Source organism: Saccostrea cucullata, unplaced genomic scaffold (assembly GCF_032062105.1).
Source record: "Saccostrea cucullata isolate Sc308-1 unplaced genomic scaffold, CSIRO_AGI_Scuc_v1 ctg4143, whole genome shotgun sequence".
NCBI classification, from domain to species: Eukaryota; Metazoa; Mollusca; class Bivalvia; order Ostreida; family Ostreidae; genus Saccostrea; species Saccostrea cuccullata.
In genome coordinates, this window is record NW_026931667.1 from 16325 (window position 1) to 33215 (window position 16891).

The 16891-nt window shown below is 34.9% G+C and overlaps 1 protein-coding gene across 1 annotated transcript; it reads left to right on the plus strand.

Moving 5' to 3' along the window:
* Positions 1 to 396: 396 nt before the first annotated feature.
* On the plus strand, positions 397 to 16474 carry LOC134233256 (uncharacterized). The gene is made up of 4 exons (XM_062715239.1): positions 397 to 681; positions 826 to 1885; positions 7986 to 8093; positions 15621 to 16474. Exons 1-4 carry the CDS (start codon positions 397 to 399, stop codon positions 16472 to 16474), a joined length of 2307 nt encoding a protein of 768 aa, XP_062571223.1.
* Positions 16475 to 16891: the final 417 nt, after the last annotated feature.

The window sequence follows — 16891 nt, forward strand, 5'->3', positions numbered from 1 at the left end:
AAGTTATGCTGTGTTTTTTTAATTCGTCCCGTTTTAAATTTGCCTTATTATGAAGAGGGCGAAAAATGGCGAAAATTTCCCTTTATACAGTATGTGTTTTAAACATTTATACAATCTGTTTATCTAATAATTTTTATTTTTCCATGACTTGACTAGTACAGATATATCTTAGTAATTTGATTTGATAACAGTAATTATTACGAGGAGCAGTTAGACTACATGTATTTAGAAGTAACAAGTTCATTTTTTTCTCATTATTACAGTCCTAGTCTGATCATGGACCCCCGTACCAGTGCCCAGGACGTGATGCGATGTGACCTTTGTGAGACCGCTGTGGTACAGATGCACTGTGATACATGTCTTGTCAACCTGTGTAAGGCCTGTGTGGGAGAACACATGATATCTGATGAATCCAAAAAGCATGACATTGTGAGATTCAATCTTAAAAAGTCAACTCCGATTTATCCTGGATGTCCATCTCATGTCAAAGAGCGATGTGAAATGTACTGTGATGAGTGCGACTTCCCTGTTTGTACAACATGTCTAGCTTCAGATCACCATCTAGGTCATAAATTATTAAAAGTTTTACAAGTTCTTGAAGACAACAAAGCTAAGATCATCAAAGAACATAACGAATTGAAGGAGACAATTTACCCCACCTTCCAGGACATTGCCTGTGATGTACAAAACAGAATGAGTCAGTTAGAAAAGGAATATGGAGATCTCTCAACAGCCATAACAAAACATGGAGAGGACTGGCACAGAGAAATTGACAAACTTGTCAAGAAACTTAAAGCTGAAGTTGATGAGATGAAAAACACACAGTTACAAACTCTACAGAAACATCTGGATGATATAAAGAAGACAATGTCTGACATCAAGGATGAAATCGATACAATTGAAAGTGATATGGACACTAATGACTTGTCCAAACTATTCAGTTTTTCATCTAATATGAAGAGGTTTAGAAATATTCCAGAAAAAATCGAGACCACTTCACCTATATTTACTCCAGGCAGAATCCATGCAAAACTTGAGAAAAATTTTGGAGCTCTATCTTCAAGTTCACTAACGGCAGAAAAACATGGATACAATATGAAGACAACACAGAAATCACCAGAAGCAAAATTTTCTCTTCCAGTCAGACAGCTGCTTGATACACCACAGAGTATAACCACCATAGACACTGGGTATGAAAATCTTGTCAATGTGGCTTGTCTGAGTGATGAAGAAATCTGGACAAGTGGACTTAATAGCACCATGGAACTCTACAACATGAATCAGGGATCACTACTCAAGTCAATCAAAAGCAACTCGGGGAACATACCATCTGACATAACGGTGACAAAAAGTGGAGATCTAGTTTATACCGATTATATTGATAGAACTTTAAACATTGTCAAGAATGAAAAAATAGATGAGGTAGTCAGACTGAAGAACTGGATACCAATACGTGTCTGTAGTACCTCCTCTGATGACCTCCTGGTTATCTTGGTCAGTGTTGATTTCAAACCAACAAAAGTTGTTTGTTACTCTGGCTCCCGAAAGAAACAAACCATTCAGGTTGATGATCAAGGTAAACCTCTCTATTCATCTGGTTCATATTACAGAAATATTACTGAGAACAGGAACCTGGATATCTGTGTTTCTGATGAAGGGGTTGAAGCGGTAGTTGTGGTAAACCAGGCCAGAATACTGAGATTCAGGTACACTGGAAATACCCCTGCTCAAAAGAACCAATCATTCTGTCCACGAGGAATCACCACAAACAGTCAAAGTCACATCCTTATAGCCGATTATAACAATGACTGTGTCCACATCATAGACCAGGATGGACAGTTCCTCCGTTACATAAACTTTGAATTGAGTGAACCATTGGGACTGTGTACAGATACAAATGACAATCTTTTTGTTGCTCAGTATAAAAACAGAAAAGTGCAAAAAATCAAATATTTGCTGTAAAATCATAAACAATAAACTAGATAATAAAATTTTTATGAATTCAATATACATGTTTGTACTTAGCTAGATTTACTGATTGATTAGTTGTTGTTTAACGCCTCTCTCGAGAATTTTTACTCATGTGGAGACGCCACCACTTGCCAATGGAGATCTTTTGTCCTTTGCTTGGCACTCAGGGCCATTGAGCAGGGAAGGATCTTTTTCGTGCTAGCAACTTCTGCGACGCTGGACCTCGATCTTCGATATACTAGTATACGGTCGCATCCGAAGGACCGGTCTCCACTACCCAAAGTGGTATTCGAGCCCGTGACGTAAGGATCAACTCCTTACTTTGCGACTCTGTAGCAGACGCTTTAACCACTGCATATGATTATTTAGCTGGGATGTTTGAAATCTACATAAACAATAATAAATAATGAAACAGGTGAAAATTATAAAATAAAATTTGTGGCCCAATGGTCAGGAGTTCGGTTGGATGGGAGGGGGGGGGCTCTATTGATTATATCGAGAAATCCATTACACATATACAAATTAAGTTCATGTTTATAAAAAGGAAGGATGCATTTTTCAAGATTTTGAAAATTGTGCCACCGTCAGGGTTTCTGACGTTTCTGATAGGATTGGAGTCTATTAGTTATGGAGTGAAACGCATTGTTTCTTTGCAAATCTTCTCCTTATTCCTGGGTATTAAGCGAACGAAAACAAGAGCCCATGGGCCACTGAACACTTTGCAAGGAAAATTAATAAGCAAAAATCAATCTTGAGGAGAAAATTTTTATATATTTCTATGTAAAATTTTGATCGTCCATTATGGCCCCACCCTACCTCCAGGGGTCATGATTTGATCATGTGCACTTATAAGCAAACAGAGTACAAAGTTGTAATAATCAGGGGTATTTTAACCATGTATATTTCAAATACAGGACAAATTGGACACGTGTTTTATTGCTGAGCAAAACTCAATAAATTTGTATTCTACCGAGAGAAATTATCCTCTTCTTCTATCAGCCTATGATAATTATTAACATAAAGTAATTTAATTGAAAAATCAATTAACACATGATTAAGGTAGGTCCGTACTTTCAAAATTTTCTGTTAAACTGATAATTCTTTATTTGAATACGATGAATAAGTCATAACTAAAACATACATAGAAGATTTATCGTTGCGAAATAATTCCCATACAACATGTCTCATAGTATATGCCTCTAGAAATTCAACAGCCAAAATTGAAAATAAAGAAGTTTGATATATTTATTTAGCTACACCAAATCACATCAAAGGATTACTGCACTTAAGGATCTGCGAAATTTGTGTTAAAATAATGTTTCAAAACAGAATTTTTTCTTTTAATTGCAGGAATGATCAACATCTTATCTACAACTTTACGCAATTACAATATATAAAAGTACGTATTTACGATGTGCGAATCTGTTTTCTAAGGCGGGGGTCATCGCAAATTCTTCAATCTCCGTACGATAATGAGGACGCCCATTTTTTTTTACTGACTTTATACATAGTCACCGCATGTTTGTCTATTGTTCTCCTTTTCACAGAAGTTGTATATTTCTATTAGAGATGTTTCTGAATATGAATCGAATCCGAATCTGAAAATGAATATGAAACGAATCTGAATCGGAGGGATTCCGATCCCGATTTGAAAATAGATATAACTCTAAATCAAACATTGAGATTAAGATTATTGATGCTTTGTCTTTGATATATCAATAAATACATGTAACCTGTATAAAATATTTATGTGTGTGTACCCCCCCCCCAACACACACACACCCTCGCACACATCAAGGAGAGGGAGTGTTTTTGAAGTGTCAACGGCGAAGTAGGGATTTTGCTAAGAGGGGGGGGGGGAGGACATATCAATAAACTCCCATTGGCATGTTTGTGAATTCTTCTCGACCAAATTACGAGGGGTATGTGTTTCCTAAAGAAGGGGGGTTCATATTTGTTTGCTTTATAGCATACAATTTTATGACCAAAAAATCAAGGGGGAGGCTACTTTGGCACTTTGCTCTCTTGATCGGCTTCTCATTTGAAGACCTCGAAATTAATGATATTATACAAGGTCTTTAAGAACTGGGGGAGACGTGGGGGAGAGTTCCCCAACCTTTCTATTAATTTTCACATTTTTACCTTCACAAGATTTACATTTTCAATGTCTTTGTCCGAGATAAAATTCAAAAAAATGGTTATATACTTTATTTCTACATAAATGTACTGGTTCATCAAAAAGTGCGGTTAAACAAATCACGTGCAAGGCGGGACAAATAAAGATACAATTAAGAAGCGGGACTTCTAGCACGTGGATTGGCGGAATCAAGAGCGTGTACATATAAGGAATAACTGTCCGATTTTTCGATTTCATAACATATATTACATGCCTTATGTAGTAATTAGTAACCTTTTAATTAAGAAACCCAGGCACATAGCATCCGGGGGGGGGGGGGGGGGGGGGGGCAGGAAAAAATTGGAAGTGAAAAGAAGTTTGCCTTGAAAAAAGTTGGCTACTAACCCCCCCCCCCCCCCCCCCCCCTACACCCCCACCCCCACTCCGAAATAGGATTTTTGAGTTTGGGTAATTTTCAATCCTTTTTTTTTTTTTTTTTTGGCTTGTCAACTTTATCAGGTAACTAAAAATATTTTTTTTCTCTGGCTGCCGCCCCCCCCCCCCCCCACTTTCAAAATTGATGCTACGTGCCTGAAACCTGCCAGTTTTGTATTATTGTATTTTTAACTCACTTGATCTTTGGTACTAGTAAGAAATGTGTTCAATGGCTCAATGGAGAGAGTAGGGGACAGGCAAACACTTTGCAATGAGGGAGACAACTTAAAAGCGTTTTACCAAAAATTATAACAAGTTACGCCAATCAAAGAAAATGTTCGAGAAATTTTGAAAGGAAGCGTTTAAACCGGAAACTTGTTGATATCAATGTCAATGACCGAAAACTTTCGCAAAAATTTGAACAAGACCATGGCATAACGTTGTTGAAAAAAATATCCGACATGTAATGATCATTTCCGTCTAAATATATAAGATGACTGGTATGAATACATTTACACAAAATAAGGTCCAGAACACGACTTTTGCGAGGAACAAATAATATAAGGTAATGAAAAATACAACAATGATATTGTACGAGCAGGTTTTCTCATGAATTGAAAGGGTACCTGTTCTGTTATTCAGTCTATAGAATTTGACTTTAAAATCCAATTAATAAGTAAACAATAACAATCCTATGACAAAATTATAAACACCATCCAATATAATTTATTTCCCTTATTGGTACATGTACAGTGACATTTTTAAGAGCAGAATTTTGGAAATATTCTTTTTATAAAGTTTTTTTCAGTTTTCGAATCGGGATCGGGATCTCTCCGATTCAGATTCATTTTCAGATTCGGATTCGATTCATATTCAGAAACATCTCTAGTAGTAATGTTGCGTTTAAAGGAGATTAATAGGCAAACATGCACTCATGGTTTAAAGGGGCCATGGAAACAGTTTCAATTGAATATTTTAAAACCAATTTTAATGTTTACAATTCTTACCTAAGGCATCATCTATTGATTAGCAAAAATTTTAACATAATTTGTTGATTAACAAACAAGTCACAGAACTTAAAGTTCTTTATACAAGGCTCGTAGTAACTATCGAATCGTATTTAAACTAACTTTTATTTGAAATTATCTACTTTGAACGAGCATATATTTGTATATTAACCTGTGTAAACAAACACATGACACAGTCCTTGTTTACATAACAAATATTTGGAGGCCTAAATCTGCCTTGTATCTCGACAACTGACGGTCAAATTTTTTCTGATCATTAGATAGACTTTAATTAAATATTTGTCAAAATGGAAAAATACATTTTGAAATTTTAGCTGAAACTGTGTCCATGCCCCTTTAAAAGAGAAAAAAACTGCTTCTTCTTACACTCACTCTCTATGTAGTAACTGTGACACGTTGAATATTATATATCACGACGGGCGACTTCGATTCATACCCGAGTACGTACTCGAGTTACTTGAGTTTCAATCAAACGACCATAGTTACTACTCAAAATACGTCATATGACCTTATGAACTCTACCCAAGCTAACCCAGCCACTGATACATAGGATTATAGATTTTCGATATGGCGGCATCGAAAGAAAAACCCGAACGTAGGAATTATTTTTTACTTAATATTATGTTTAGCATCGCTTATCCTTAAAAGCAAACTTCGAAACGCACTTAATACATAAACGCTTTATAATTTATATGATTTAATGTTTATTTGATTAGATTTTTCAGGCTTACTGCCCGATAACAGCAGAGACATAAATTCTAATTCGAAACCAAAAAAGTTCAGAGCTGAAAAAGAAAAACATTTCAACTGCAGCAAAAGCTATAGAAAAAATTAACTCAACAGATGATGTCAAAATGGACCTATTCGACCGCCCCTTAAAACTCATAGAGGAAATTTATTTTATTTTCGCTACCCTTAAAACTCATATGAGTTCGCTTGAAAAGCACATGTTTGTGTAAACATCCGGTCATGTGACGTCAATCAAGAGTTAATATTCGGGTATGAATCGAAGTCGCCCCACGTGATATCTTTCCCCAGGTAATTGTGTGAATACCAAATTCCGTCACGTGATATATAGGCAGCACGTTTTTAGCTAACTAGGACACTGTGCTCGAACACGTTAAATGGTAAATTTACCGTGGTTTAGAATATTCTTTACTTACATGGACGGGCTCATACGTTTCAAACCTTTATAAATAAATTGGAAGATGGAAAATTGAGTTCTCGTATTTTTTAATACATGTTATTGGAATTCATCCAGTCTAATTTTAGGTTCATTCTTACGATATGTTAGCTCCGCCTCTCATACATAAAAAATGTTCAATCAAGGGCAGGTAAGTTTAAATGATCTGTATTTAGAAAACTGTAAGGACAAAATATGAAATAAGTTATTGCTTAGTTGAAATTGTTTTGAATATGTTTTACAGCTGCAAATAGCACAAAAATATGTTTCTACATTTTGCATCGCGCCTTAAAGCTTGCAGTATAGCCTGTTAATTCTGCAGAACCATCATTGGCAATTATCACGTGACCAAATTCCAGGGTATCAGAACGTGGTTAATTTTGAGAGGCCTACATCTTCATTTTTGATGACAATAAATTCTTATCATTCATCAATGATCATTGATTTTTTTTTTTTACATCGATGAATCTATTTATGAGCAAATGCGCTAAAATATTTTTTTTAATTCTTTAAAATTATTTATTTTGCTTTGAAGACAGCCTCAGAAATAAATAATTCAGCTTTTCACCTTTAAATATCTTGACGTGCTTTCCTTGCATGAACGCTTTAAAAATTGTAAAATAATTTTTTTAATGCTAAATTTTGATTGCATCCGATTTGATGCTTTAAATCAATTTTACTTGTTTATTGATTCTGCTTAATTGTATATACGTAACTTGGGGTAAAAATCTCATGTCATCCCATCCCACAAAAGGTTGATAAATGCTATTCTCAGGCTTGTAATAGAGTAAAAAATCGCACAAGTAAAAGATAGAACCGACATTCCATGGTACAACACTATAATTCTACTTTCGCCCTCAGACTTGTGTTTACATAATACTTAGTGGTATAAGCGGAAGTTAGTTTTTTGTATAAAAGAATCAATTAAAGTCAGATAACAATTGTGATTTATTTGAGAAACTTTGCTTTATTATACATGCAAATTTCATTTATGACAAAATAAACTTTCTATTAAGGTTATTTGTACACGGTTGTTTTGAAAACATGAAAGTATGAAATCAGTTCAATAGATGTTAATGTAGATTCCCAAGACATGTTGAAACTATTCAGTTTTACGCCTGACATAGAAAAACACAGAAATCTTCCAGAAAAAATTGTGGCCTTCTACCTAAATCTACTCCAGGAAAAATTGAAGGAGAAGAACTTTGTAGAATATTTGGAACATCAAAATTGCTAAGTTCTCTCACTTCAGATAAGCATGGCTACAGCATGAAGACGACACAAAAATCACCAGAAGCTGGATCCTCTCCTCAAGTCAAACAGCTGCTTGATGAACCAGAGACTGTCACCAGCATAGTCACTGGGTATACAGAACTTTACAATGTGGCCTGTCTGGGTGATGAAGAAATCTGGACAAGAGGAAATGACAGCGCTTTGAAACTCTTTAGCATTAATCATAGACCACTACTCAAGTCAATCACAACCAAGTCAAGGTACACTTCAGATACCATAGCAGTGACAAAAAGAGGAGATCTAGTTTATACTGATTACTGGGATAGAACTGTGAACATCGTGAAGGATGAAAAGATAGAGGAGGTGATCAGACTACAGAACTGGAAATCTCAAGGTATCAGTTTCAGTTTGATAATAAAGGTAAACTTCTCTATTCATCTGGTAGTTTTTACAGATATATAACTGAAAACAGGAACCTGGATGTCTGTGTGTCTGACAGTGGAGCTGGAGTGGTGGTCAATCAGGCCGGGAAACTGAGATTCGGGTACACTGGACATAGTTCTGATCTAAAGAACGAAAAATTCAGTCCCCTAGGAATCACCACAGACAGTCAAAGTCACATCGTTACAGCCGATTATAACAATGACTGTGTCCACATCATAGACCAGGATGGACAGTCCCTCCGTTACATAGACTGTGAACAGAGTTATCCCTGGGGACTGTGTAAAGATACAAGTGACAATCTCTTTCTTGCTCAGATTGGAGACAGTCAAGTGAAGAAAATCAAATATATGCAGTGAAACCATTACCAAAAATATACTAAAAGAAAGTAAATTAAACGAATATGTATGTATCAGTGCACTTTGTGCATTTAGTATAAATACATGTACTGAAATTGAAATAAAACTATATTGCTACATAAACGATTAGTAATATTTATTATATCATACATGTACATGTGTATCTGTTGGTATATTCACTATATAATTAATAAGAGGCCAAGTGGCCACATTGCTCACCTCTGTACTGTGGTTAGGAAAAAGAAAAAAATCAGTTTAGTATTAAAAAAGTCATTGTATAAGTGGTACCAACCTACTCCTTAAAGGTAGAAGGGGTAAAGGGGGATTGCTATTTAATTAAACTTGAATCTACACCACCTGAGGATGATCATATAAAGAAAGAGGGCGTATAAGGCGTGTAGAATCCCCCGCTCTGAGACAAAATGTTTCTCAATTTTCAAAATTCACAGAAATGTTATATTTCTCTAAAATCATGTTCTTAGTAATGTCATCTTCAAAACATTCTATTATTTTATTTTACTGAACGACTTATCATTTGATAATCTTTATTTCAAAGTTGACAGTTAAGCTTATTTAGTGAAAAATGGGTTTAATAGACCTATATAAAACGAATTTTGAACATGAATGGGTCAAGTCTCCATTCTTTGTGATCGCTTAAATGATGAAAATGTAAATGCGAAATCTATTTCATTTGTCCAAAAAATAGAATCTGAACCCATTCTATATGAAAATCGAATTTTTCTGAAAAAATTTACGCTTCAACAAACCCGTTCATTTAAATCACACTGAAGGACATTAATAATGCATATACTTCGTAGCGTAGTAGTTAAAGCGGTTGGTCTTGGATCTAGTCTGCGCTATGGAGAGAGTTCGAATCATACGTGAAGCTTTTTCTTTTTTTGTTTTCAAATGTCTTAAAACATGAGTGAAAAATAGATTAATAATAAATTATTTAAACAATTAAATACAAAATTTGATGTGAAAAAATTATATAAACCATAAAATTTTGAAAAAATACTACTTTTAGAATTGAGAAAAGTCTTTTTTCAGAGCGGGGGATTGTCCTCGCCTTGTACGCCTCCATTCTTTTACCAATCGTTGTTTTGCTGTTCTTGAGAAGATTTTTAAAGTTTTTTTTCCTACATAATTCCTTGGTTAAAACTTTGATAGTCTATAGTGGCACTACTGTATCCCAAGGGGTCCTAGAGGTCATAAACGAACTTAAATCTACACAACCTGAGGATGCTTCTGTATAAATATTTATTTACCAATTATGGTTTTGCTGTTCTTGAGAAGAAGATTTCTAAAGATTTGTCCTTTATATTCCTATGTAAAACTTTGATCGCCCATTGTGCCCTCACCCTACCCCCGGAGTAATGATTTGAACAAACTTGAATCTACACTACCTGAAGAAGCTTCCATATTAATTTTTCCAATCCTTGCTTTGCTGTTCTTGAGATATTTTTTAAATATTCCTATGTAAAATTTGATAGTCTATTGAAGCCCCACCCTATTCCGGGGGTACAAACTTAAATCTATAGAGGATGATTACACATGAGTTTCATCTTTCCTGGCCCAATGGTTCTTGAGAAGAAGATTTTTTAAAAATGCCATTAATTGTTCACTAATTCATAATTATCTCCCCTTGGAAGATAACAATGCCCTTCATTTGAACTATCTTGAATCCCCTTTACCCAAGGATACTTTGTAGCACGTTTGGTCGAAATTGGCCCTGTGGTTCTTTAGAGGAAGATGAAAATGTGAAAAGTTTACGACAACGCCAACGACGGCAGACAGCGGACAAATTTTAATTAGAAAAGCTCCCTTGAGCCTTTGGCTCAGATGAGCTAAAAAGGGATATATATATATATACTCTGTTATATGAAGTGCTGAGTTAAACTTAGCCTAATGTTTATAACCATGTTTTACATTTAAGCAGTGAGTTCAACTTCTGAATGATCTACAATGTATATCTATCGATTTGGATTATCATTAAATTAACCGCTACAATTTTCATTTACCGCTACATACACAAAACCGCTACAAAAAATTACATGATCGCTACATTTATATGTTTGTATTGCCGCCACATTGCCTCTCTTCGCTATCGGCTTATGTATGGACAGGCTGATTAAAAGTATAAAATAATATGTGCATAAGACATGATTCTCCTGCTCACCATGGGGAGGTGAAAGTAAGACTTCGAGCAGGATGGGTTTTGTTTTCAAATTTTTTATGCAAAATATATTTATTTGATTGAAATTTTAAAAGGTTTTAAAACCGAGTATTGTTCATAAATAATTACACAGTCTTTACATAAATGGTAGAACTTTGAGGGCCATTTGCTGTGAGGTACTGTTCTCTGGAAATATCTTAATATAATGAATCATAATGAACTTATATTCAATTGCATCGCTGAATAATTCGATATGTAGCGATAATGACTTGACAATACTGCAGTATTCTTATTGACAAAATGTTTTGGTAACGATTGTCCTTAATTTCGAAGAAATGGTTTGAAATATCTTGCAGTACAGCTGCTACCCAAACTGTATCTCATATAACAAGATTTTAAGAAATCGTGACAACGTGATATCAAGTTTTAGATTTTATATCCTCAGGTTAATATCAGAGATGAAAGTTATTCTCTAGTGTAGTCATAGGCAATTTCTGTGATAAAACAAGCCTGATGCAATTAGTTTTAGTATACTTAATTTTCCTTTTCACGACGGCAAATTTCTACAAGTTGAACAATTGACTTAGGATCTTTTTCCGACAACGATTTAAACCTGCTATCTAAAATTTCTTAAAAACTCTGTAGGTAACTAAAGGCATTCAATTTTCAACAACTCAGATGAGAACAGAATGAAAATTATAAATAAATAAAAAAAAAAAACAGATATCGATCTCCAAAAAAACCTACAATCAGTACAGATTTGTGAGTACCTGACATAAAACATAGACCCTGAAAATTCCTAAGGTAGTACCAGGGCTGGAATGGAATGATCCTCGAAATTGAGTTGAGGTGTTTAATAACCTCAAGTGGATTCATAGGTATTCATATACTCCTTAGATAATGCTCCCTTCCGTAGGCATATGCTATCTGGCGAGAAATATCCGTAAGTTGAGAAAATGGACAGAAAAGGTACCTCGACCCCCTTTCTTTCGCTTTTAAAGCCAACACCCCGTGCACAACATAATATACACCCTGCATATTGAGATATACGAGGTGGAATGGCCAGATCAGTTTTCCAGTCAACACAGGGTATATGTCTGCCCAAATCATCACTGAACTTGCATTTAATATGTCATACTTAGAAATGAAACAAACATGCCCCCCCCCCCCCTGCTTCCTCTCCAAACAAGTGTCCTGCCATCATTGAAGTCAAAACAAAAACACGACTCCTCTGAGAAGAGAACAAAACACCAGTGGCGTTATTGCCATTTTCTTTGTTCTGTTGTTCACTCTAGTCGATTTCTGCGATACTCTTATTTAAACACCTACGGTTGGTCGAGATGGATTAAGATTTTCTCCATAAAGACCTTTTCAAACCGTTTGGGTAGAAATCGTTCTTCCCGTTGCTCTCTGAAGCTCAGCATTAAGCTTAAAGCACTTCAAAAGCTATGCCACTTTGCAACTTTGGCCAAATAACGGTCCTCACTGACTGTCGTACACCTTGGACGTCCCGATCTTGGCCATCTTTTACAATTTTCTGCCTGCAATATCGGTTCCATAAATTTTGGAAAACATTAGGTCTTTCTGAAATGTGACGTTGCGTTTTGCGTGCTCCCAACATCCCCACTTCCCTGGAGCATTCATCCATGCTCATATAATTCCTCATATTGTCTTCGCCAGTTCTGCATATAAATACTGAAACTTTCTTATTTTCCCTGAAGAAAACCCTCTTTGATACTTTTATGCTCCCGTTATTCCACATTCTTTTTTAACGCCACGTATTTTCTCAAGCAAAATGCCGCAAAACTCACCAAACATGTTTTTTTTAAATCATGTTGATGTTTTTTCAGTTTCTATGGTGGCTTATCCCCCTCTCCATATATGCAAATTGGAATACAATCATTTAAGAAGCATTCTGAAAGGCTAGCTTGCATCAGAATACTAAATTGTCACTTTTATTTATCGGCATTGTGCTTGACCCACACATATTATATGTATATATGCTTTATATGTTTTTGTACCTCAAGTACCATTTACATGGTTTTTAGTGAATAAATTGAATTGAATTGAAAAGCTACAGAGTAATGGCATAAATTTACACATGCAGTCCCTTTTTTAGAACGAGTTAAAATACATGTCCACCATTTTCTAATGTGTTTGGGATTCTTAAATGTTAAGCAGTGTAAGCTAATGATTAATATCGCTATTTTACTAGACCCAGGAAGTGTAAATACCTGACAAGTAGATACTAGTATTGCACAGGTGAGCTGGTTAATGTGTCATGTGATCCAATATATTGATTCGGATGTTATTTGGCCGACAAGATAGACACCATTTAAGTCAGGTAATGTTTATGGAATGTTTTCATTTGATAAAACTATTTAATATGATATAATGAAAAGTGGAATAATTTTTTGACAAGATTGTTTTGAGGTTAATTGAATACCTGGGTATAGACTAATGCATTCATATTTGACTTTGTCCGCCTTTCAAAGTCATGTTTATGGCACGCCAAATTCACAAAAATGAGATAATCATAGTTTCACAATAAACTAGGTTTATCGGTTGTAAACTATAGTTTACGAACTGTAAACTATAGTTAACAACGTTAATCTATATTTTACATCTGTAAACTATAGTTAACGCGATAATCTATGTTTCACAACCGTAAACTATACTTAACACCGAAAACTATCATTTGCGATTGCAACACATAGATTATCTGATATATACAGTTTCACGATTTGTAAACTATAGTTTACAAACCGTTAACTATGGTTAACGATCTGATAAATATAGTTTCACGATTTATGAAACTATGATTAACAACTCTTAACTATAGTTTACGATTGTAGACTATAGTTTACAAACGTGAATCTATGTTTATCAACAAAATCTATTGTTAACGCTTTATTACAGACAGATAAACTTAAATAAACATTCGTAAACTATAGTTAACAACCGTTAAATATAGTTTTACAGATGAAAACTATACTTAACGAATCGTAAACTATAGTTTAAGGTTTGTAAACTATACTTTACAGTCGATAAACCTAGTTTATCAATTGTGAAACTATGATCATCTCATTTTTGTGAATTTGGCGTGCCATACATGTTTTCAATGTCATGGATATACAATTAAGGCAGCTACGCTATTTAAAAGAAATTGCTATTAGACCTATCATTTGCCAAACAATTAATCTAGAATCTGCCTATTTATTTTACTATATTCATTCTTCTAGACTTTACCAGGTCCAGTCCAAAGACTATTTCTACCCACGTAGCTATTAATAGCTACCTAGGTATTTAAAGCTACCCAAAGTAGCTATTTTTACCTACTTTATATATTTTCTGCATTTTGCGGCCAAGAGACTAAACGGCGAAACACGGTGAATACCATTTTTTATACGGTCAAACTAATGATGAATACGACAAAATTTTGGCCAAAAATGATTACTTCCTAAATTGGCAATTTTTCATTAGTTTAAATGCAAAATTGATAATATACGAAGTTATCATTTTTTGGCCAAATTTTTATCATATTTATCATCAGTGTGACTGTATCAAGAAATTTTGTGCTTACCATATTGCGCCGTTCCTGCATTTGGCCACAAAATGCAAATTTAACAAAAAGTGGGTAAAAATAGCTACTTTGATTAGCTTTAAATACCTAGGTAGCTATTAATAGCTACGTAGGTAGAAATAGTCTTTGGACTGGAGCTGTTTACCAGGTATAAATACATCTGACTTGATTGAAACGATAAGTGAGACTCATTAATTAAACTGAGGTGTCACAAATTTATTAGAATTAAAAATGTCATTTGATATAACTATAGGTCTAGTCTGATCATGGACCACCGTACCAGTGCCCAGGACGTGATGCGATGTGACCTGTGTGAGACTGCTGTGGTACAGATGCACTGTGATACATGTCTTTTCAACCTGTGTAAGGCCTGTGTTGGAGAACACACAATTTCTGATGAATCCAAAAAACATGAAATTGTAAAATTTACTCTGAGAAAAACTACCCCCCTCTACCCTGGGTGTAAAATTCATGATAAACAACAATGCACCATGTACTGTAAGCATTGTGACATTCCTGTGTGTGACACCTGCCTTGCTTCTGATCAACATCTTGGTCATAAATTATTAAAAATCTTACAAGTACTTGATGAAAAAAAGGAAAACATCGTAAAAGGACAAACTGAACTAAATGAAATAATTTACCCAGCCTACCAGGATATTGCCTCTGATGTACAAAACAGAATGAGTCAGCTACAAAAGGAATATGGAGATCTCTCAACAGCCATAACAAAACATGGAGAGGACTGGCACAGAGAAATTGACAAACTTGTCATGAAACTTAAAACTGAAGTTGATGAGATGAAAAACACACAGTTACAAACTCTACAGAAACATCTGGATGAAATAAACAAGACAATGTCTGACATCAAAGATGCAATCGATTCAGTTGCTATTGCTGTTGAATCTAATGACATATCAAATCTCTGTACATTCAGTGTAGAGAGATATAGAAATCTTCCACAAAAAATTCTGCCATCTTTACCTAAATTCATGGCATGCAAGATCGAAAAAGAAGAACTTGGTAAACTGTTTGGAATCTTATCATCAATCTCTTTAACATCCGACAAACATGGCTACAGCATGAAGATAACACAGAAATCACCAGAAGCTGGATCCTCTCCTCCAGTCAAACAGCTGCTTGATGAACCAAAGACTGTCATCATCATAAACACTGGGTATAGAGACCTTTTCAATGTGGCCTGTCTGAGTGATGAAGAAATCTGGACAAGTGGAGGTGACAGCACCATGAAACTCTTCAGCATCAATCAGCGATCACTACTCAAGTCAATCACAACCAAGTCAGGGAACACACCATTTGACATAGCAGTGACAAAAAGTGGAGATCTACTTTATACTGATCACAGAGATAGAACTGTGAACATTGTGAAGAATGAAAAGATAGAGGAGGTGATCAGACTACAGAACTGGAGACCTCGTGGTGTCTGTAGTACCTCCTCTGGTGACCTCCTGGTTATCATGAGCAGTGATGATTACAAACAAGCAAAAGTTGTCCGTTACTCTGGCTCCCGAAAGAAACAAACCATTCAGGTTGATGATCAAGGTAAACCTCTCTATTCATCTGGTACTTATTACAGATTTATAATTGAGAATAGGAACCTTGATATTTGTGTGTCTGACTGTGGAGGTATAGCAGTAGTAGTGGTCAATCAGGCCGGGAAACTCAGATTCAGGTACACTGGACAAACTCCTGCTCCAAAGAACAAAACATTCAAACCACGAGGAATCACCACAGACAGTCAGAGTCACATCCTTACAGCTGATTACAACAATGACTGTGTCCACATCATAGACCAGGATGGACAGTTCCTCCGTTACATAGAATGTGGACTGAGTTATCCCTGGGGACTGTGTATAGATACAAATGACAATCTGTTTGTTGGTCAGTGGTTAAACAGAAAAGTGAAGAAAATCAAATATTTAAGTTAAATCTAACGGTGTTTTAGTACATATTAAATAGTTAAAATTATTTTTTTCTAATTGTGTTTCAATATCAGAGAGGAGAATAATTAAAAAGTGTATGTATCCACAGTCATGGCGAAATATATATTGACAAATAAAAGAAATGTTCATCGCATCGATTATTGTATAAATAAAAAAAAATAATACATTGTTAAATAAGGTATTGAATGGGCATTTTTTCAGCAACACACACACACATATACACCCTTACACACACACACACACACACACACAATAATTTGTAGGCATTGTCATTTTCAATGATAAAAAAAAACAGATAAAATGATAAAATGGAGAGTTTTTCTACTGTAATCACAAATGAATATATATATATATATATATATATATATATATATATATATATATATATATATATATATATAT